This window comes from Amblyraja radiata, chromosome 4, assembly GCF_010909765.2.
Source record: "Amblyraja radiata isolate CabotCenter1 chromosome 4, sAmbRad1.1.pri, whole genome shotgun sequence".
Classification (NCBI taxonomy): Eukaryota; Metazoa; Chordata; class Chondrichthyes; order Rajiformes; family Rajidae; genus Amblyraja; species Amblyraja radiata.
In genome coordinates, this window is record NC_045959.1 from 101,938,903 (window position 1) to 101,962,034 (window position 23,132).

General features: G+C 46.6%; 1 protein-coding gene across 6 annotated transcripts in view; it reads right to left on the minus strand.

Moving 5' to 3' along the window:
* esrp1 (epithelial splicing regulatory protein 1) overlaps positions 1-17,432 on the minus strand; it is a 105,148-nt gene extending 87,716 nt beyond the window's left edge. For 5 of the 6 annotated variants that reach the window (XM_033020087.1, XM_033020086.1, XM_033020091.1 and 2 more), the window contains exons 1-7: positions 17,065-17,432; positions 16,750-16,878; positions 12,901-13,014; positions 7,675-7,789; positions 5,510-5,608; positions 5,370-5,424; positions 1,729-1,839 (exon numbers count right to left, since the gene is read on the minus strand). In XM_033020087.1, the coding sequence (XP_032875978.1) occupies positions 1,729-1,839; positions 5,370-5,424; positions 5,510-5,608; positions 7,675-7,789; positions 12,901-13,014; positions 16,750-16,878; positions 17,065-17,196 (755 nt within the window). In that variant the 5' untranslated portion in view covers positions 17,197-17,432. Of the gene's footprint in view, positions 1-1,728; positions 1,840-5,369; positions 5,425-5,509; positions 5,609-7,665; positions 7,790-12,900; positions 13,015-16,749; positions 16,879-17,064 lie in introns of all 6 variants that reach the window. The other variant, XM_033020089.1, reaches the window with a different exon arrangement.
* Positions 17,433-23,132: the final 5,700 nt, after the last annotated feature.

The following is a 23,132-nucleotide window of genomic DNA, read 5'->3' on the forward strand; positions in this document are numbered from 1 at the left end:
CACAATTTTGAATGTGACCAGTTGCTAAAATGAATCATCTCTCCACGGTGAATGGCAAAAGAATGAAGGGTCATAATTATTAGATATAATGCTTGTCTTGAGAGAGAAAAATTTAGAAATACATGTGACCTATTCATTTATCATCAGAGTATCGGAAACAGAAAGTGCAATCTTTGTCTTGTGACTTATCAAACATTCCTCGTTTCGAGATTTGGTCTTTCACTGACTTGGGTTCCCGAGTTGGAATTGTTGACGGTGTAGCAGGTCATGTCTGAAAGAACAATATCTACACATCGAAGAACCAATGTAGCATTTTGAGAGATTTGCAATATTTTTCACCTCTGCATTTCCTGGGTCTATAACTATAACTTGCAGAAGTATAACTGGAGATTCTACCACTGTTTCTAACTATATAAAAAGTGACAGAAACATTTAATTTGAAGATGCCAAATGCTGCATTTATTTAACAGTTAACCTCGACATTTGAGGTGAGAGGGGTAAGATATACTAGGAACCCGAGGGGTAACTTTTTCCACACAAAGAGTGGTGGGTGTATGGAACAAGCTGCCAGAGGAGGTAGTTGAGGCAGGTAGTATAACAACATTTAAAAGACATTTGGACAGGTACATAGATAGGAAAGATTTAGAGGGATATGGGCTAAACACGGACAGGTGGGACTAACGCGAGTCAGGAGTCTTTTATTGTCGTATGCGCCCGATGGCAGAAAGAACAATGAAAGTCTGACTTGCAGCAGCACAACAGAATATGTAAATGTAGTACACTGTAAATATAATAAATGAGATGAAAAAGATCAGCACACACACACACACACACACACAAAACAGTGTGCGCTTTTGATTGTTAAGGGCTTGGATGTTGGGGGAGTCCAGAACCAGGGGCCACAGTTTAAGAATAAGGAGTAAGCCATTTAGAACGGAGACGAGGAAACACTTCTTCTCACAGAGTGTGGTGAGTCTGTGGAATTCTCTGTCTCAGAGGGCGGTGGAGGCAGGTTCTCTGGATGCATTCAAGAGAGAGCTAGATAGGGCTCTTAAAGATAGCGGAGTCAGGGGATATGGGGAGAAGGCAGGAACGGGGTACTGATTGGGGATGATCAGCCATGATCACATTGAATGGCGGTGCTGGCTCGAAGGGCCAAATGGCCTACTCCTGCACCTATTGTCTATTGTCTATTGTGTGCATGTGCGCATCAGAGCTTATTGGAGGTTGTAGTGTTTAATAGCCTGATGGCTGTAGGGAAGATGTTCCTGAACTTGGACGTTACAGTTTTCAGGCTCCTGTACCATCTTCCCGATGGCAGGGGTGAAATGAGAGCGTGGCCAGGGTGGTATGGGTCTCTGATGATGCTGGCTGCCTATTTGAAGCAGCGACTCCTGTAGATCCCTTCGATGGCGGGGAGGGAGGTCAGGGCGGTGAACTGGGCAGATGGGGCATCTTGGTCGGCATGGGCAAGTTGGGCCGAATGGCCCGTTTCGTGCTGTGTGATTCTACGACTCTCTTCTTCGCACGACTGCTTATAGAGGCACTTTAAGTGAACCACATGTGGAGAGCGGAAAGGGGAGGGGAAAAAAGTACAAGCTAATGTGGGAAAGAAGAGAGTTAAGCCTATGTAAATTTTGAAGCAATAATCACAGGATAGTTTTTTTTGGCAATTTAATAGTATGTTAGGCAGTCATTACTAGCTTTAAAAAAAAATCAATTACTAACTTAGCTATGTTGAGACCTCTGAAGAATCGAGCGATGTCTTCGTCAGATGACTGCCAAGGTAATCCTCTGGCTCTGACAACAGTATTATCATCAATTATCTCCATCTTGCTGCTGTTTATAAAAAAAAATTAACAATAATTTTTATTATATTCCTCCATCTTCCATTTACTTCCAAAACTCTACTCTACGACCAACACCACTGCAGTGATCAAAAGAGCTCAGCAGCGGCTCCACCCTCTCCGGAGACTAAGGAAAGCAGGTCTCCATACTGTTCATCTAAGGACCTTCTACAGGGGCACCATCGAGAGTATATTGACCGACGGCATCACTTCCTGGTTTGGGAGCTGCAAGGCTTATGAGCAAAACCAACTTAACAGGATCGTGAAGACCGCCAGCAGGATCATTGGTGCCCCACTCCCTTTCCTGTTGGAGATCTATACGAAGCGGAGCATCAGCAGAGCCATCTCCATTATCAAGGACCCCCCACCATCCATCACACCACATATTCTCCATTCTGCCATCTGGGAAGATGTATAGGAGCATCAGCTGCAAACCAGCAGGATGCTCCACAGCTTCTTCCCACAGGCAATAAGACTGGTTAACGGACTGTGTCCCCTCCCCATATATCATACACCAACACATCTAACCTCACCCATACTTTGACAGCCAGGCGCCTGTCAAAGCAAAATCTCCACAGCAAAGCCACTGTTCGGTTCTGAATGTCTGTTTCTAATTTCAATATTTAGGCCTATTTTAGATATGGTAATTTTAATTTTTAAAGCTCTATGTATTTATTCTGTTTTTATTAACCGCACTGATGGGAACTGATGTTTTTGTTTTTGTTTCATCTGTGTATGTAAGTACTCAGTTAAAATGACATTAAAGCAAATACTGAATACTGAATACTTAACATGAGATCATAATAACATTAGGTCATATGTGATAAGTGTAGAATTGGGCCATTCGGCCCATCAAGTCTACGCCGCCATTCAATCATGGCTGATCTATCTTCTCCCTCCAAACCCCATTCTCCTGCCTTCTCCCCATAACCTCTGACACCCGCACTAATCACAAATCTATCCATCTCTGCCTCAGATGTTAGATTATTTTTTAACATTCCTTCTCTCCAAAGATGTTGCCTATCCCGCCGAGCTGCTCCAGCATTTTTGTGTGTATTTTCGGTGTAAATCAGTATATGTGGTTCCTTCCAACTGATTTTAGTTTAGTTTTGAGATTCAGGCCCATGGATGGGAAAGGTTTAGAGGGGTGAGGGCCAAACGCTGGCAGGTGGGACTAGTGTTGATGGGACATGTTGGTCGGTGTGGGCAAGTGCCTGTTTCCACGCTGTATGCCTCTATGACTCTCCACAGCATTGAACCTTGCTCAGCTAAATTCTTGCTGTGTCAATAGGCTGCCTTCAATGCCAAGTCCTGTCATTTTTGTCAACATGTCTACAGCCTATAGGGAGGAGGTCCAGCTCCTAGCAGCATGGTGCGCTGACAACAACCTGGCCCTTAACTCCAAGAAGACCAAGGAGCTCATTGTAGACTTCAGGAAGTCTAGGGGCGGCACGCACACCCCCATCCACATCAACGGGACGGAGGTGGAACGTGTCTCTAGCTTCAGGTTCCTGGGGGGTCAACATCTCCAATGACCTCTCTTGGACCCACAATACCTCAACTCTGGTCAAGAAGGCTCACCAGCGTCCCTTCTTCCTGAGGAGACTAAAGAAGGTCCATCTGTCTCCTCAGATTCTGGTGAACTTCTACCGCTGCACCATCGAGAGCATCCTTACCAACTGTATCACAGTATGGTATGGCAACTGCTCTGTCTCCGACCGGAAAGCACTGCAGAGGGTGGTGGAAATTGCCCAACGCATCACCGGTTCCTCTCTCCCCTCCATTGAGTCTGTCCAAAGCAAGCGTTGTCTGCGGAGGGCGCTCAGCATCGCCAAGGACGGCTCTCACCCCAAACACGGACTGTTTACCCTCCTACCATCCGGGAGGCTCTACAGGTCTCTCTGTTGCCGGACCAGCAGGTCTAGGAACAGCTTCTTCCCTGCGGCTGTCACTCTACTCAACACTGTACCTCGGTGACTGCCAATCACCCCCCCCCCCACCCCCCCGCCTGACACTCCTCCCACAGGAAAAACACTATGACTGTATACATGTAAATAGATTTATTTATTGAAACCATATTCTATGTCGCTCTTCCAGGGAGATGCTAACTGCATTTCGTTGTCTCTGTACTGTACACTGACAATGACAATTGAAGTTGAATCTGAATCTATGGAGACATATGGACAAGGAAAAGGACCGTCACAGAGTAAACAATTAAACTTTTCGCTTGGGCAGTTAAAACCCAGTGGTGTGAATTTTGATTTCTCTAACTTCAAGTAACCCTTGCATCCCCTCTCTCTAACCCCATCACTCCCCGTTCAAAGTCTGTCTTGTTGAGTCTCATTGTCAGTAACTCGTTTTCATCTAGCACACAGCTAACAATGGCCCGTTTCCTTTATCGTTGTTACTTTTTTGCAAATCTTTCATTCATTTGTGTGGGAAGGAACTGCAGATGCTGGGTTAAAATCGAAGATAGACACAAAATGCTGGAGTAACTCAGCGAGACAGGCAGCATCTCTGGAGAGAAGGAATGGGTGACGTTTCAGGTCGAGACCCTATTTCGGACTGAGGAAGGGACTCGACCAGAACGGCCACCCATTCCGTTTCTCCAGAGATGCTGCCTGTCCCGCTGAGTTACTCCAGCATTTGGTGTCTATCTTTCATTCATTTGTTCTATATCTCTCTCTATATCACTGTCTATCTGTATCTCTTGTTTACCTATTGCCTGACTCTCAGTCTGAAGAAGAGTCTCGACCCAAAATGTCACCTATTCCTGCTCTCCAGAGATGCTGCCTGCCCCGCTGAGTTATGCCAGCTTTAGGTGTCCATCTTCGGTTTAAACCAGGATAGAAACATAGAAAGGTGCAGGAGTAGGCCATTCGGCCCTTCGAACCTGCAGCACCATTCAATATGATCCTGGCTGATCATCCAACTCAGTATCCCGCACCTGCCTTCTCTCCGTACCCTCTGATCCCCTTAGCCACAAGGGCTACATCTAACTCCCTCTTAAATATAGCCAATGAACTGGCCTCAACTACCTTCTGTGGCAGAGAATTCCAGAGATTCACCACTCTCTGTGTGAATTTTTTTTTTCTCATCTCGGTCCTAAAAGATTTCCCCCTTATCCTTAAACTGTGACCCCTTGTTCTGGACTTCCCCAACATCGGGAACAATCTTCCTGCATCTAGCCTGTCCAACCCCTTTAAAATGTTGTACGTTTCTATAAGATTTTCCCTCAACCTTCTAAATTCTAGCGAGCACAAACCGAGTCTATCCAGTCTTTCTTCATATGAAAGTGCTGACATCCCAGGAATCAGTCTGGTGAACCTTCTCTGTACTCCCTCTATGGCAAGAATGTCTTTCCTCAGATTAGGAGACCAAAACTGTACGCAATACTCCAGGTGTGGTCTCACCAAGACCCTGTACAACTGCAGCATCTGCAGTTCCTTCCTACACAAGTAAACATTGAATCTCTACCACACAGCCCATGGTTTTAAGACAACTTAAATTGTGAAGACTTACCAAGTCCCCGTTTCAAATTTGTAATTCACTCGTTCGGGGTCTATAAACCTGTGGCCTGAACAGATCAAAGGCATTACAAAGTTGAATATTTGACATTCATATTAATGCTTATAAAAATGTACTGAATCAGTGGTACTTACTGCGTGGTTTAGAAATGATGGCCAGTATAATATTGGTTGCAGTCATAATATCAGAAACACCAAATTTGTTGGTGGCAGTATTATCTTCAAGATTTAGGTCTGCAAAGTGAAACTTATCAAGGAAAGAGATATTTGATGATGATAATTCTTTTAATAATGATAACTGTGTATTAATAGCTTTATTTGCATTTCTGGTATTGGAGAAGTGGGGGAGGGGAGGAGGAAATGTGAGGGAGGTGGTATAGTACATAGGAGCAGAATTAGGCCATTCGGCCCTTCGAGTCTGCTCCGCCATTCGAGCAGGGCTGATTGATTGAGTATCATTGAGTATTAATCTTGCTTTCAAGAAAAATAATCATGAATTTGACACTTCCGTAGTCGGACAAAGTTAGAGTGAAGAGAAGGGCACTCTAACATTGTGTAGGAAGGAGCTGCAGATGCTGGTTTATACCAAAGATAGACACAAAATGCTGGAGTAACTCAGCAGGGACAGGCAGCTTCTCTGGAGAGAAGATACGGGTGACGTTTCGGGTCAGGACCCTTCTTCAGGGTCTGGAGATGGGCCTTGACCCGTAACGTCACCCATTCCTTCTCTCCAGAGATGCTGCCTGTCCTGCTGAGTTACTCCAGCGCTTTGTGTCTGTTGTCGGTGACTCTAACATTGTTTTATTGTGTTTAGGGGAGGAGGGACCCAACCCGAAACGCCACCTATGCATGCTATGCATTATATATGCTTATAACTATGCATTCTAACAAGAGGAATCGAATATAGGAGCAAAGAGGTCCTTCTGCAGTTGTACAGAGCCCTAATGCGACCACACCTGGTGTATTGCGTGCAGTTTTGGTCACCTAATTTGAGGAAGGACATTCTTGCTATTGAGGGAGTGCAGCGTAGGTTTACAAGGTTAATTCCCGGGATGGCGGGACTGTCATATGTTGAGAGAATGGAGCAGCTGGGCTTGTACACTCTGGAGTTGAGAAGGATGAGAGGATATCTCATTGAAACATATAAGATTGTTAAGGACTTGGACACGCTAGATGCAGGAAACATGTTCCCGATGTTGGGGGAGTCCAGAACCAGGGACCACAATTTAAGAAGGGTTTCGGCCCGAACCGTTGCCTATTTCCTTCGCTCCATAGATGCTGCTGCACCCGCTGAGTTTCTCCAGCTTTTTTGTGTACCACAGTTTAAGAATAAGGGGAAAGCCATTTAGAACGGAGACGAGGAAACACTTTTTCTCACAGAGAGTGGTGAGTCTGTGGAATTCTCTGCCTCAGAGGGTGGTGGAGGCAGGTTCTCTGGACGCTTTCAAGAGAGAGCTAGATAGGGCTCTTAAAAATAGCGGAGTCAGGGGATATGGGGAGCAGGCAGGAACGGGTTACTGATTGGGGATGATCAGCCATGATCACATTGAATGGCGTTGCTGGCTCGAAGGGCCAAATGGCCTACTCCTGCACCTATTGTCTATTGTCACCCCTTTCCCCTCCCACAAGAGCGCTGCCTGGCCCGCCGAGCTGTTCCAGCACTTTGTGTTTATGTTTAGTCAACCGGCATCTGCAGTTCCCCGTTTCTCCAGTAAAGTCTGTTGGCGATTGTAAATGACGAGTCGTATTGCGTGTCGCATTGCCTGAGTGCACACGTTTTACACGAGTGTGTTATTTGTTTGTAAACAAATGATGCCAACGTCGGCCTGAGCACGACAAGCATGTAAATAATCTCGGCATCAACTGCACCTCCCCACAATCACGCACATGGTTCCCTGTTGAAGTGCACGGCATTATCGGACTGCAATGATCACTGTTTTTTTTGTTTTGCAGGGGGCTTTTTAAACCACAAAACTCTTCGGGAAACATCGGAGCTCCTTACTTCCGCATACCGAGACTAATGGGCCTGTCCCACACACGAGGCGCGCATCATGCCCCGCCTGCGAGGTGCGCATTACGCGCGTGTGATGTGCGCATTACGCGCGCATGGTGCGCGATGACGTAGGCAGTGATGCGTGGTCACGCGCGGCGCCCCAGGATTTCGGGATGTACAAAATCTTCGCCCGCCATCTGCGTGACGCGTAAATGACGCCCAAGTGGGACAGGCCCCCTGAAACCTACAATGGCCGCTCCCACGACCAGCCCGTGGGGAGGGATAAAGAATCATTTACTAAGGATACGGTCCGACATGACCTTGAGATCGATTTCGTGGAGGTCGGGAGCATCCGGGCAGCATTTCTTAAATTCTTTTTGTAGATCAAAGAAAGAATAGAAGCATTCTGGCAACGAAACATTCTGTCGGTGGGAAAAGAAGAGGACATGTAAACTGAAGCCATTTTGCCCGTCTGAAAACAAATCGCTCACAACAGCGATTTCATAAGTTCACAAGTTCTCGGAAGCAGAAGTGGGTCATTCGGCTCATCAAGTCTACACCCTCATTCAATCATGGCTGATCTATCTTTCCCCCACAATCCCATTCTCATGCCTTCTCCCCATAACCTCTGACACCCGTACTGATCAAGAATCTATCTATCTCTGCCATAAAAATATCCACTGACTTGGATCGACACAAAAAGCCGGAGTAACTCAGCGGGACAGGCAGCATCTCTGAAGAGAAGGAATGGGTGACGTTTTGTGTCGAGACACTTCCCCACTGACTTGGCCTCCACAGCCTTCTGTGGCAATGAATTCCACAGATTCACCGCCCTCTGACTGTAGAAATTTCTCCTCATCGCCTTCCTAAAGGAACGTCCTTTAATTCTGAGGCTACGACCTCTGGCCCTAGGCTCTCCCACTAGTGGAAACATCCTCTCCACATCTGCTGATTTCTCTGCTTTCCCTTGAAGTTTGTGTAAATGTAGGACCCAACATCTTGTTTTTGATTCAATAAGTTTAATTAATTAAAAAAATAACATTAAATGTTACTTAAACATACTTTTGAATGCGCTTGCCCATTGGAATTTGACGTTAGAATACATTGTAGTAAAGGTAATGGGTAGAACCACAAGGATCGCAGATGCGGAAATCCATGAGTAAAACTCAATGTGTGGGAAGGAACTGCAGATGCTGGTTTACACCGAAGATAGACACAAAATGTCGGAGTAACTCAGCGGGACAGGCAGCATCTCTGCAGAGAAGGAATAGGTGACGTTTCGGGTCAAGACCCTTCTTCGGACTCAACTCAAGTAAAACTCAGTGTCGGAAAAACTCAGCAGGTCAGGCAGCATCTGTGGAGGGAATTGGATACAGGACACTTGGGGTCGGGACCCTTCTTCAGACTGGGTCTGGGACAGCGCCCTTCTCAAATGACCCAAAACGTCACCTATCCTTTTTCTGCAGAGAGGCTGCCGAACTCACTGAGTTTCTCCTGCACTTTGTGTCCGCCTTTGGTATAAACCAGCATCTGCAGTTCTTTGTTTCTCCACAAAAACTGCTTGGCTCACTGTTCATAGGTTCATACAGAGCGGAAACAGGCCCTTCAGCCCAACTTGCCCACACCGACCAATATGTCCCAGTTACACCTGTCCCACCTGCTTGCGTTTGGCCCATATCCCTCCAAACCTCTCCTATCCATGTACCAATCTAAATGCTTCTTAAACGTTGCAATAGTACCTGCCTCAACTACCTCCTCTGGCAGCTTGTTCCACACACCCACCACTCTTTGTGTAAAGAAGTTACCACTCAGGTTCCCATTCAATCTCTCCATCAACCTCTCACTATAGCTCAGGCCCTCTATTCCTGCCAACATCCTCGTAAATCTTCTCTGCACCCTTTCCAGTTTGACAACATGTTTCTTATAACATAGTGCCCAAAACTGAACACAATACTCTAAATGTGGCCGCCCCTCCATTGTCTTATATAACTGCAAAATGCACCCAAAGAAGTTAAGATCCAAGCATATAACAGCCTTATATGTCCACATGTTGAATATTGCTGCTTTCCTGCTGAGAATATTGCTGAGATCCTTTCCCTCATAGAAACATAGAAAATAGGTGCAGGAGTAGGCCATTCGGCCCTTCAAGCCTGCACCGCCATTCAATATGATCATGGCTGATCATCCAACTCAGTATCCTGTACCTGCCTTCTCTCCATACCCCCTGATCCCTTTAGCCACAAGGGCCACATCTAACTCCCTCTTAAATACAGCCAATGAACTGGCCTCAACTACCTTCTGTGGCAGAGAATTCCAGAGATTCACCACTCTCTGTGTGAAAAATGTTTTTCTCATCTCGGTCCTAAAAGATTTCCCCCTTATCCTTAAACTGTGACCCCTTGTTCTGGACTTCCCCAACATCTGGAACAATCTTCCTGCATCTAGCCTGTCCAACCTCTTAAGAATTTTGTAAGTTTCTATAAGATCACCCCTCAATCTTCTATATTCCAGCGAGTACAAGCCGAGTCTATCCAGTCTTTCTTCATATGAAAGTCCTGACATCCCAGGAATCAGTCTGGTGAACCTTCTCTGCACTCCCTCTATGGCAATAATGTATTTTCTCAGATTAGGAGACCAAAACTGTACGCACTCAAGGGAACATCAATAAGATCCAGACAGTGCAGCAAGGTTGATATCTAACAAGTACAAGTGGCAGAGCTCAGTCTCCAGCATGATAAAGGACCTTCAACGTCATCCACCTGCTACTCATCACAAGTTCATCAGACTGACAACATTCCACAAGGTCAAGAATACCACTATTGATTTAAACATGGAGGACCAATAGACAATAGGTACAAGGAATGAACCTTGTAAACCTACGCTGCACTCCCTCAATAGCTAGAATGTCCTTCCGCAAATTAGGGGACCAAAACTGCACACAATACTCCAGGTGTGGTCTCACTAGGGCTCTGCAGGCGGTAGGCGGCGCGGCTCTCGCCAGCAGCGGCCTCTGCAGTCCGTCTGCGTTTTTATTATTTTATGTCTATGTTTTAATGTAGTTTTTGTTATTTTTGTTGGGGTATGTGTGTGGGGGGGTGGGGGTGGTGTGGGGGGGAGGGGGAAACTTTTAAATCTCTCCCTGCACGGGAGACCCGACCTTTTCTTTGTCGGGTCTCCGTTGTCGTTGGGGCTGCAACGAGGAGCGGCCTCCAACAGGAAAACCGGGGGCTCGAGTGCCGACTACTCACCTCACCGTCGCGGAGCTGGCCGAGTCCAGAGCGGGTGGAGCTGTGGTGGACGCTGCTGCGGCCCGACCCCCGGAGATTCGGTGGCTGCAACTGCGGGTTTGGCGGACAGTGACACCGGGAGCCCGCGGGTCCCTGGAGGGAGACCGCTTTTCGGGGCTTCCGCAACGGCGACTTCTCCCGCCCGAGTTGCGGGGTTGAAGAGCTCCTGGAGCGGGGCCTTACAGCACCGCCCCGCGCGGCTTGGAATGGCGGCGGGCTGCGAGCGCGCACCAGGGGCTCTAACACCAAGACCCGGTGCGCGAACTTGCATTACCCGGCGTGGTTTAATGGCCGCGGGACAATTCGCCATCGCCCGCCGGGGGCTTTGACTTTGACTCTGACATGGGGGGGGAGAGTGCAGTGGAGAGAGAAGTTTTTTTGGCCTTCCATCACAGTAATGTGATGGATGTTTATGTAAAATATGTTGTGTCTTGGGTCTATTTGTTTGTAATGTATGGCTGCAGAAACGGCATTTCGTTTGGACCTCACGGGGTCCAAATGACAATAAATTGAATTGTATTGTATTGTATTGCAGAAGGACCTCTTTGCTCCTATATTCGCCTCCTCTTGTTATAAAGGCCAACATGCCATTCGCTTTCTTCACTGCCTGCTGTGCCTGCATGCTTACTTTCATAGACTGATGTACAAGGACCCCCAGATCCCGTTGTACTTCCCCTTTTCCCAACTTCCACGTCCAGTTAACCCAAGCACCCATAGGCACGTCAACCAGAAGCTACCAACCTGGACATTATTTCATTCAGCACGGCATTTCGTTGGCACTTTCTAACTCGTTTTTCTTCAAGACAGCAAGGGATTGGAATACCCTACCAGCCAGCATCAGAGATCTCCGAAATATCAACACATACAAAGATGCAACTCCAAAAGCATCTTCATCTCGACTAGCACCATCATCGTGCTGAGTGATGCCCTACCTGGAGATTTTCAGCGTACTACATCCAGATCCCGATCCTGACCTCCCAACTTCAATAGTCACTTACACCAGAACTTTGCGTTTTCCTCAATAAAAGTAAATAAACAAGTTTAACCTATTCGAAAGAATGTGGTGCTACAGTATCGTAAAAATGAAAACATAGAAACCCTCCCCTATACACTCCTCCCACTGGATCCACCCCCTACCCCTGCTGCTCACCAGTCCCCTTCCTGTGTTGTCCTGACTGCCACCTCCTCCTCCTCAATCAGTTCCATTCTTTATCTTCCTTTCCTATCAGTTTCCACAACAACCACCAGACTCAACATAGAAACATAGAAACATAGACAATAGGTGCAGGAGTAGGCCATTCGGCCCTTCGAGCCTGCACCGCCATTCAATATGATCATGGCTGATCATCCAACTCAGCATCCTGTACCTGCCTTCTCTCCATACCCCCTGATCCCTTTAGCCACAAGGGCCACATCTAACTCCCTCTTAAATATAGCCAATGAACTGGCCTCAACTACCTTCTGTGGCAGAGAATTCCACAGATTCACCACACTCTCTGTGTGAAAAATGTTTTTCTCATCTCGGTCCTAAAAGATTTCCCCCTTATCCTTAAACTGTGACCCCTTGTTCTGGACTTTCCCCAACATCGGGAACAATCTTCCTGCATCTAGCCTGTCCAACCCCTTAAGAATTTTGTAAGTTTCTATAAGATCACCCCTCAATCTTCTATATTCTAGCGAGTACAAACCGAGTCTATCCAGTCTTTCTTCGTATGAAAGTCCTGACATCCCAGGAAGTTTCAGGTATGGGTGAAAGACGACCTAGAATGTTAAAAAAAAATCCTCTCCTTGTGGCGATTGGATAAACTCCCTGCTTTCCTTCCTCACTTATTTCTTTTCTTCACTATTTCCTTTTTCTGCTCCTTACTCACGCACACTAGTCTATCCTTCATTCTTTACTACCTCTTTTTTATTTTTCTCTTCTTACATTTCTCTTTTAAAAAAAAAAAGAAAAAAAAAGGAAGTTGTACAGAGAATGTAATATGTTAACATAATTTTGGGAACCTGGAAAAAGTTCCCACTGTATTGTACTGACTTCTAATAAATATAATTAAAAAATAAAATTTTTTTAAAAAACCTATTCGAAAGAAAGACCAAAATGCTGGAGTAACTCAGCGGGACAGCCAACATCTCTGGAGAGAAGAAATGGATGATGTTTTGGGTTGAGATCCTTCTTCAAACTCCATATTATAGACGGAGAGGGAGGCAGACAGACAAATAGACAATAAAGGTAATTAAGTGCTTACCTTGCGAGAGACCTCAGGGTGGAAGACCTGGCGTATGTGTAGTTGACCATCAGTACATAGACAGAACGATGTCCCCAATCCAATATTCAATTCATTGCTCACAGATCGATCAAGCTGTGCAAAAAAAAAAAAAAAAAAAGGTTGGTAAATCCTTTTTTGCAGAGTTTTGTGTTATAATAGAGCGATTGTTTCTCCTTTTTTTTCTTTTCTTTCTAGGGTCTATTTCCTTTCTTTACTTCCTTCTCATACTTCTTCTCTAAGGGGCTTTCTTTTCCCAACACTTTCCTGCACCTTCACGACTCTTGCTTTGATCACTTTCCTTACTTCTTTTATTTCTACCTTTTTTAAAGCTCGAAAAACGAAGTGGCGCAACAAATGTAATAATATATATGTGATGTGTATTACTGTAATTTACTGTACTTCTAATAATAAATAAATAAATAAATAAATGTTTTTTGTTTTTTTTTTAAAGCTGTGCAAAAACAATTAGGGGTTAGCTCCAAATGTTGGGGGAGTCCAGAACCAGGGGCCACAGTTTAAGAATAAGGATTAAGCCATTTAGAACGGAGACGAGGAAACACTTTTTCTCACAGAGAGTGGCGAGTGTGGAATTCTCTGCCTCAGAGGCAGGTTCTTTGGATGCTTTCAAGAGAGAGCTAGATAGGGTTCTTAAAGATAGCGGAGTCAGGGGATATGGGGAGAAGGCAGGAACGGGATACTGATTGTGGATGATCAGCCATGATCACAGTGAATGGCGGTGCTGGCTCGAAAGGCCGAATGGCCTACTCCTGCACCTATTGTCTATTGTCAAATATCTCCTCTGGAATGGTTAGGAGGGAAGTTAAAATAAAAATAGGAGCAGAATTAGGCTATTTGGCCCATCAGGTCTACTCCACCATGGCTAATCTCTCTCTCCCTCCTAACCCCATTTACCCGCCTTCTCCCCATAAACCCCTGACACCCATACTTGGCATTTTCTATTCCTCAAGAAACTAAATTAAAATCACATTGATCAACTGCCGTGTCGTTTTATTTTGTTTACTCAGAATGTTGCTTTTTTTTTTGCTTAACTACATGTTGATCTTTAATGAAAATCTAATAACATTATTTGTGTAGGAAGGAACTGCAAGTGCTGGTTTACACCCAAGGTTGACACAAAGTGGTGGAGTAATTCGGCGGGTCAGGCAGCATCTCTGGAGAAAAGGAATAGGTGACATTTCGGGTCAAGACTCTCTGGAGAGTCAGAAACTCCCACTCCCCTGACTCTCAGTCTGCCGAAGGGCCTTGATCCGAAAAACATCACCCATTCCTTTTCTCCAGATATACTGCCTGGCCCACCGAATTACTCCAGCAATTTGTGTCAAGAAACATAGAAATAGGTGCAGGAGGAGGCCATTCGGCCCTTCAAGCCAGCACCATCATTCAATATGATCATGGCTGATCATCCATAATCAGATTCAGATTCAGATTCAACTTTAATTGCCATTGTCAGTGTACAGTACAGAGACAACGAAATGCAGTTAGCATCTCCCTGGAAGAGCGACATAGAATATGATTTCAATAAATAAATCTATTTACATGCATACAGTCATAGTGTTTTTCAGTAATAATCAGTACCCCGTTCCTGCTTTCTTCCCATATCCCTTGATTCCGCTAGCCCTAAGACCCACCCTAAGACCCACCCAAGGTTTCCGTGCGGTTCCCGGAAGTTTTTGTCAGTCTCCCTACCTGCTTCCACTACCTGCAACCTCCGGCAACCACCTGCAACCTCCGGGAACCGCACGGAAACCTTGGGTGGGGCGCAAAGTCTTCAGAGGTTTCCGTTCAGGTTTCTTAAGTGGGACAGGGGCACTCTCTTTTGAATGCATCCAGTGAATCGGCCTCCACTCCTACAGCATGGAAAGGGCCCTACTTCGGTTTAGTACTGTCACATGTACCACAGTACAATGCAAACCTTGTGCTGTGTGCTATCCAGCCAGCCTAAAGACAATCGAGCCATTTACAGTGCACAGATACATGACAAGGGAATAACGTTTAGTGTACGGTGAAGGCATGCTCCGTCTACACTAGACCCACCTGCCTGCCTTTGGCCCATCTCCCTCTACAACCTTTCCCATCCGTGTCCAAACGTATCCTACCTGTCCAAATGTGTCTTAAATGTCGTAGTAAAATGCACCGCATACATTCAACCCATTGTTTTATTTTTAATTGTGATACGGAACCCCCGTCAAATTAGTGTTAATCCTATTAGAGACTGCAGAAAGATTGGATAAAGCTTCATGTGTTGGGTGGAATTTGCATAGGTGATTTGCTTGGGGCCTCAAAAGCCGTTTGTTGCAGCGTTAGCTGGCCACATGTACAATACAGCTGTGTTTTGAGTAGACAGGTCGATGCGAAAATAACACTCGGGTCAACAAGTTTGCCAGTCTTCAAATGCAAAGTTGACACGATAGCCCCAAACAGCACGGAACAACAGGCGTCAATCACATTGAAATACTAAAATAAAAAATACTAAATGTATACAGTTCAAAAGGGCATTTGCTTCTCATTTTGTAGAAAACTTAATTTCAGCTTCTAGCAGGTTTGAAACTTACATTACCGTGCTAGATTAAACATTTCCCCCATAACCCCGACAACAGCCTTCAAAAATAGATCTTAATATCTAATATATCTAAATATAATATCCTAATATCTCTAAACAATATCTAAATACCTAACCAAAACATCTAAACTAATACATCTAATATCTCTAACTAATATATATATATATATACACACACAAATAAACAATATCTAGCCATGAACAGACAGGCTAGATTTGATTAACAATCGCGTTTGAAATGCGTTCGCACCAGATTCCTCACGACTGGTTTATAACTTAGAGATGGGAATACCGGAAGGTGGGATCGTTGACAAAATGCTCTTCCATATTCTTCTCTTTCCGCCACCCCGTCCCGTCCCGTCCCACCACAACGGGACAAAGAAGGAACAGTCCACTGCTTTGCCGGGTGCCTGCGTTTGACACATACGTGGTTTAAAGAGGAAAGGGGAAAGAGAGGGAGGGAGAGAGAGGGAGGGGGAGATGGATAGAGGGGGAAAGAGGGGGAAAGAGAGAGAGGGAGAGGACGGAGAGAGAGAGGAGGGAGAGGGGGAGAGAGAGAGGGGGGAGAGAGGGAAGGGGAAGAGGGGGAGAGAGAAACGGGGGAGAGGGAAACGGGGGAGAGGGAAAGGGGGGAGAGGGAAAAGGGGGAGAGGGAAAGGGGGGAGAGGGAAAGGGGGGGAGAGAGAAAGGGGGGGAGAGAGAAAGGGGGGAGAGAGAGAAAGGGGGGAGAGAGAGAAAGGGGGGAGAGAGAAAGGGGGGAGAGAGAAGGTGGGTGAGAGAAGGGGGGGAGAGAGAAAGGGGGGGAGAGAGAAATGAGGGGGAGAGAAAGGGGGGGAGAGAAAGGGGGGGGAGAGAAAGGGGGGGGGAGAGAAAGGGGGGGGGGAGAGAAAGGGGGGGAGAGAAAGGGGGGGAGAGAAAGGGGGGAGAGAAAGGGGGGGAGAGAAAGGGGGGGGAGAGAAAGGGGGGAGAGAGAAAGGGGGGGGAGAGAAAGGGGGGAGAGAGAAAGGGGGGGGAGAGAAAGGGGGGGGAGAGAAAGGGGGGAGAGAGAAAGGGGGGAGAGAGAAGAGAGAGAGAAGGTGAGAGGGACAGAGGAGAGGGAGAAACTCGTGGCGGAACTAATGCTGCTGAAATCCGATCGATCTCCTGACAAAATATTCACACAAAAACTGGCTAAACAGCCTTGCACTGAAGATAGGCACAAAGTGCTGGAGTAACTCGGCGGCTGCACTGAAGAGCGGCCAGCTCACCTGTTGAAGGACTTGATCCAAAGGTTTAGCTGTTGTCAGGTTTTCTAGAGTGACACCAGTGTGTTCAACGCACTGCTCCGTCAATTCCAAGTTATTGGGCTTCACCAAGACTCTGTGTACTTCTCCAGCCTGGAAAACCAACAAACAAAGTCACTGACTGCATGTCATGTCCTTGGTGAAGCCAGTACAAGTGTTTTTTGTTTTTGTTGTTGTTGTTGTTGTCGTGTGATATTACACCGATCGCGACATGCGGAGGGGAGCCAGCGCTCCGGGCTGTTTTCAGAAGCTGAGAAAGAAAGGGTGAGCGTTTCCTACCTTTTCGTTGACCAGATCCACCACTTGCCACAACAAAAGTACCAGCTCCTTCTCATCCAACCCTAGCTCCGTCCCACGCGTCCCAGCAGTCGCCCCGAATAACACCACCAGGTAATCCAGGGACCCCGTCATTGCTCACTTAAGCCGAGTCCCAACACGAGAAGCTAATCCACACCCCTCTCCCCTCCTCCACCAAACTTCACCCCACATCAATTGTCCACCTTCCGCAGTGAAAAGTAGCGAGAACACGAAAACAAAAAGAACCACCTACACTTAAGAAAAGCCTACAACTAGGGAGATCGCTTGACCCTGTCGCTTGCGTGAAAACCCATGCAAATCAGTGGCACCCCCTTTAATACTTTTACTTCTCTCTTGAGCCCTCACCCACAAGGGGCCCCCGCGAGCGGGCAAACAAGAACTAACAAGAGCTCGAGGCGCTATCACCCAAATCGAGGGGCCCTCTGCACTCTCAATCAACACTCTCTTTTCTCAACACCTCTCGCTCTCTTTCGTCTTCTTCTCTCTCTCTCTCTTCTCTCTCTCTCCCTCCCACTCTTCCCATCTCTATATCTGCATTCACTGCACCAACCACCTTGAGTTGGGGAAACAGATACCTGGATCCCACAGAAGCAGAACCATTGGCTGTTCCCCAGTGCAGGTACGTGGCAATGTGACCGGGCTGCAGAACAGCAGCATTCTGTGTGAGTTGTTTGTTCGGTTTGGGAGGGGAAACCAGGATGCAAATTCACCTGGCGCTACGTCAAAGTTAACGAGAGGACTTTTATTGTCCCAGGTCCGGAAACGGAACAATGGAATTCTGACTTGTAGCAGCACAACAGATGTGTAAACATAGTAAACTGTAAAACCCATAACAAACAAAGAAGTTCAGCACATATAAAATAGACACTAGGTGCAGGACAATAGCCAATAGTTGCAGGAGTAGGCCATTCGGCCCGTCGAGCCAGCACCGCCATTCAATGTGATCATGGCTGATCATCCACAATCAGTACCCCATTCCTGCCTTCTCCCCATATCCCCTGACTCTGCTATCTTTAAGTGCTCTATCTAACTCTCCCTTGAAAGCATCCAGAGAACCGGCCTCCCTCGCCCTCTGAGGCAGAGAATTCCACAGACACAACTCTGTGTGAAAAAGTATTTCCTCGTCTCCGTTCTAAATGGCATACCCCTTATTCTTAAACTGTGGACCCTGGTTCTGGACTCCCCCAACATGTTTCCTGTCTCTAGCGTATCCAAACCCTTAATAATCTTATATGTTTCAATAAGATATCCTCTCATCCTTCTGAATTCCAGAGTATACAAGCCCAGCCACTCCATTCTATCAACATATGACAGTGCCGCCAACCCGGGAATTAACCTTGTGAACCTACGCTGCACTCCCTCAAAAGCAAGAATGTCCTTCCTCAAATTTGGAGACCTAAACTGCACACAATACTCCAGGTGTGGTCTCGCTAGGGTACAGCTGCAGAAGGACCTCTTTGATCCTATACTAAACTCCTCTTGTTATGAAGGTCAACATGCCATTCACTTATAAAAATATCTATATTACTAAAAGTCTGATCTTGACCGGTTTTGGCTCGCTGTGGTGCGATTTCCGAGAGAACGCCGCCACCTACGGCCGTCATTTTTGGCCACTTCGCTCAGAGCCCCCCTCCGCCTTCCGGGACCGGAGGATTTTTCCCATCAATGAAAAATCAGAGAGATATTAATGTTTTTTTTAAATTCCCCATTCTCTCTGCTGCCCCCGCTGGCGGCAGGGGGGTGGGACTATACTATCCGGAAGTGTAGTCCCTCACTCAGTCTCTGCCCGACCCAGGAAGCGAGAAGGTCACGGCTCTCTGAGCTGCGAATAACACTGAACGCACGTCCACTCCACGGTGAGTCCCCTCGCCTTTTTTTAACAAGTTTGTGTTCACAAAATGAATTTTGGTTGTCGGGTAGCTGCTGCCCAATTGTTTGCCTCACCTTTTTAACAAGTTTGTGTTCACAAAATGAATTTTGATTGTCGGGTGGCTGCAGCCAAATTGTTTGCCTTGGCTTGGCTTTTAAAATCGTTGCAACAGTTGGCTGTCAGCCCAAGAATCCATTCGGCCCACAATGTCTAACCCCCCCTCCCCCCCCTCCACACTGGCGAGCAATATTGGAATTGGTGGAGAGGTGGAATATTGCGTTGGTGATGCTGGGACCCAACGGGTCCCACTTAGTCTAGTAAATTTACTAAAAGTCTGATCTTGACCGCTTTTGACTTGCTGTGCTGTGATTTCTGAGAGAACGCTGCCACTTACGGCCATCATTTTTGGCAGCCTCGCTCAGAGTACCCCAGCGCCGGACAGGACCGTAGGATTTTTCCCATCGATGAAAAATCAGTGAGATATTAATGTTTTTTTTTAAAACGCCATTCTCTCTACTGCCCCCGCTGGCGGCAGGGGGGAGGGACTATAAAGCCCAGAAGTGTCGCGCTTCACTCAGTCTTTGCTAGATGGAGGAAGCGAGAGGGTCACGGCCCTCTGAGCTGCGAATAACACTGAACGCACATCTACTCCACTGTGAGTGCTCTTAATGTGGTTCTAAAATGCTCTGTCTCTGGTGAGTGTGTTTGTTCAACGTTATTTAAAGCATGTTTTTGCTTCATCACCAGCAGCCTTTACAGGAGGCTTTAAACATTTGTTTCACACGCTGTATATTCAACACGTTCTGAAGTTACTTGGCATTTTAGTATTGGGTGAGTGTGTGTAAGTGAATGAGTCTGCGTGTGCGTGTGCGTGTGCGTGTGCGAGTGTGAGTGTGAGTGAGTCTGTGTATGTGTGTGTGCGCGTGTGTGTGTGTGTGTGTGCATGAGTGTGTGTGTGTCTGTGTGTGTGGATGTGTGTGTGAATGACAAGGAGCATAGGGGGGGGGAGGGTGAAGGGAGGAGGGGTGACTGAGTGAACTGCCAGCGTACCTGGTGTGAGTGACTGCACTGCCAGCCCACGAGCCGTGATTAAGTGAACTGCCAGCCCAATAATCCATTCAGTCCACCCTCGCACCCTTCTCTCTCACAGTCTGTCACCTGTTTTGGGCAGAATTTCTGTCTGTTTCTCATCTGCCAGCCTCTGGAAACCAGTACCTTCGGCCCACAACACCCATACTAGCGCAACAGAAAGCCCCCCCCCCCCCCCACACTGGCGAGCAATATTGGAATTGGTGGAGAGGTGGAATATTGCGTTGGGTGACCAGCCCTCCCGTGTGATGCTGGGACCCAACGGGTCCCACTTTGTCTAGTCTATATTACTAAAAGTCTCATCTTGACCACTACCTGTTGTTCTGTTTATAGATTTTAGAAACAGCGCTGCCACTTACGGCTGTGATTTTTGGCCATCTTACTCAGAGTCCCCCTCCGCTGCGCAGGACAAGAGGATTATTCCCATCGATGAAAAATAAAAGGGTTATTTGTGTTTAAAAAATGTTGAGATTCTCTCTCCTGAAGGCCACGCCCCTTCCGAAGAGACTCTAAAACCCGGAAGTGTGTAGGTGCCTCAGTTCTCTGCAAGATGGGGCAACGAGAGTTCGCAATTCTCAGTCTGAGTTGTGAATAACACTGAACTCATGTCTACTAAATTGTGAGTGGTTTTACTGACCTGTCAGTGCCCTTAATGTGGTTTGAAAATGTAGTGTGAAAGTGCTAAAGCTGTGTTGCCTTTGGTTTGAAAGTGCTGAAGCTGCGTTGCCTTTGGTTTGAAAGTGCTGAAGCTGCGTTGCCTTTGGTTTGAAAATGCTAAAGCCGTGTTGCCTTTGGTTTGAAAGTGCTAAACCTGGGTTGCCTTTGGTTTGAAAGTGCTAAAGCTGCATTGCCTTTGGTTTGAAAGTGCAAAAGCTGCGTTGCCTTTGGTTTGAAAGTGCTAAAGCTGCATTGCCTTTGGTTTGAAAGTGCTAAAGCTGCGTTGCCTTTGGTTTGAAAGTGCTAAAGCTGCGTTGCCTTTGGTTTGAAGGTGCTAAAGCTGCCTTGTCTAACTAAAGCTGCCTTGCCTAACTAAAGCTGCCTTGCCTAATTAAAGTTTCCTTGCCTTCTATCTATATTACTAAAAGTCTCATCTTGACCACTTCTGTTGTTCTGTATATTGATTTTAGAATAAACGCTGCCACTTACGGCTGTGATTTTTGGCCATCTTACTCAGAGTCCCCCTCCGCTGCGCAGGACAAGAGGATTATTCCCATCGATGAAAAATAAAAGAGTTTTTTGTGTTTAGAAAATGTTGAGATTTTCTCTGCTGAAGGCCACGCCCCTTCCGGAGGAACAATAAAACCCGGAAGTGTGGAGGTGCCTCAGATAGCCACGCCATGGGCCGTCGAACCGGAGATTCCAAAACATGCCCAAAGAGATACAACCCTGAAACCAAAATACACGAAAACTCTAAGGTCAGCCCTTATCCGTCCCAATTCAATATCTGTTAACAAGGAATGGTGAAAATACACAAAGTTCTATGCCATGTGGTCAGGCTTCCTCGGCCCCCACCAACAGTCTGCTCATCAGTCAGAGTCTACGACGAAGAGGAGAATCCTGGGAAGCTCTTGTATTTATACTTCAGATGAGTCACCCGTCACCTGACACAGCTTGGCCAATCGGGTACAGGAGCCTTTAACCCCTCGATTCCAGACTCACAGCCACGAGGCCTGTGCTTGGGAGAGAAACAGAGAGGTAAGTACATAGCATTCACCAGGAGGGGGAGCGCCTAACAAGCTCTATCCAACTCTCTCTTGAAAGCATCCAGAGAACTGGCCTCCACCGCCCTCTGAGGCAGAGAATTCCACAGATTCACAACCCTCTGTGTGAAAATGTTTTTCCTCATCTTCATTCTAAATGGCTGATCCCTTAATTTTAAACTGTGACCCTGGTTCTGGACTCCCCCAACATCGGGAACATGTTGCGTCTACCGTGTCCAAACCCTCAATAATCTTATATGTTTCAATAAGATCCCCTCTCATCCGTCTAAATTCCAGAGTGTACAAGCCCAGCCGCTCCAATCGATCAACATATGACAGTCCTGCCATCCCGGGATGTAACTTTTATCCCCCTCAAAAAGCCAAGATACTCGAGTTTTATGAAATATGCACTTTTTTTTGTGTGAAGGATTTAGAGCAGATCAATGGTGTCAAGGGTTGTGGGGAGAAGGCAGGAGAATGGGGTTAGGAGGGAGAGATAGATCAGCCATGATTGAATGGCGGAGTAGACTTGATGAGCCGAATGGCCTAATTCTACTCGTATTCCTTATGACCTTATGTTTCAATGGTGCTTTATTTGTCATGTATGCAACTGCGCAGTGAAATTATTTTTACATATTTACACATGTGGGCACTGCCATGTTTTAGTGCCATTTCCAAAGTCCAAAGTCCTGTCCGCCCGCGCACTCGGTCTACTGGAGCGGCTCCCGATCCAGGTAAGTCGCAGGCTCCGGCCGGGCCTTCCTCTGTTGCCTCAGACCAGATCGGCCCGTGAACGGGTGTCCCTCTCTGAAGATCAAGGGAACTGAATTGAGTCAGATCCCAAAGTGTCCCGACCCAAACTGTCACGTATCCATGTTAGTCATAGAGTGATACAGCATGGAAACAGGCCCTTCAGCCTGACTTGCCCACACCAGCCAACATGTCCCAGCTACACTAGTGCCACGTTTGGTCCATGTCACTCCAAACCTGTCCTATCAATGTACCATTGTAACTGTTTCGTAAATGTTGGGATTGTCCCAGCCTCTGGCAGTTTGTTCCATACACCCACCACCCTTTGCGTGAAAAAGTTACCCCTTACATTCCTATTAAATCGTTTCCCCTTCACCTTAAACCTATGCCCTTTGGTCCTCGATTCACCTACTCTGGGCAAGAGACTCTGTGCATCTACCTGATCTATTCATCTCATGATATCTCGAAGGATGCCACCTGTTCCGCTGAGTTACTCCAGCATTTTGTGTTTTGCATTGATATCATGTCAGATGTTACAACACAAGGGACTGGATGACAATTCCCCTTGACCCCAAACACTTGCAGTGGAGATAGAACACTCACAGGATGATTGATCATTT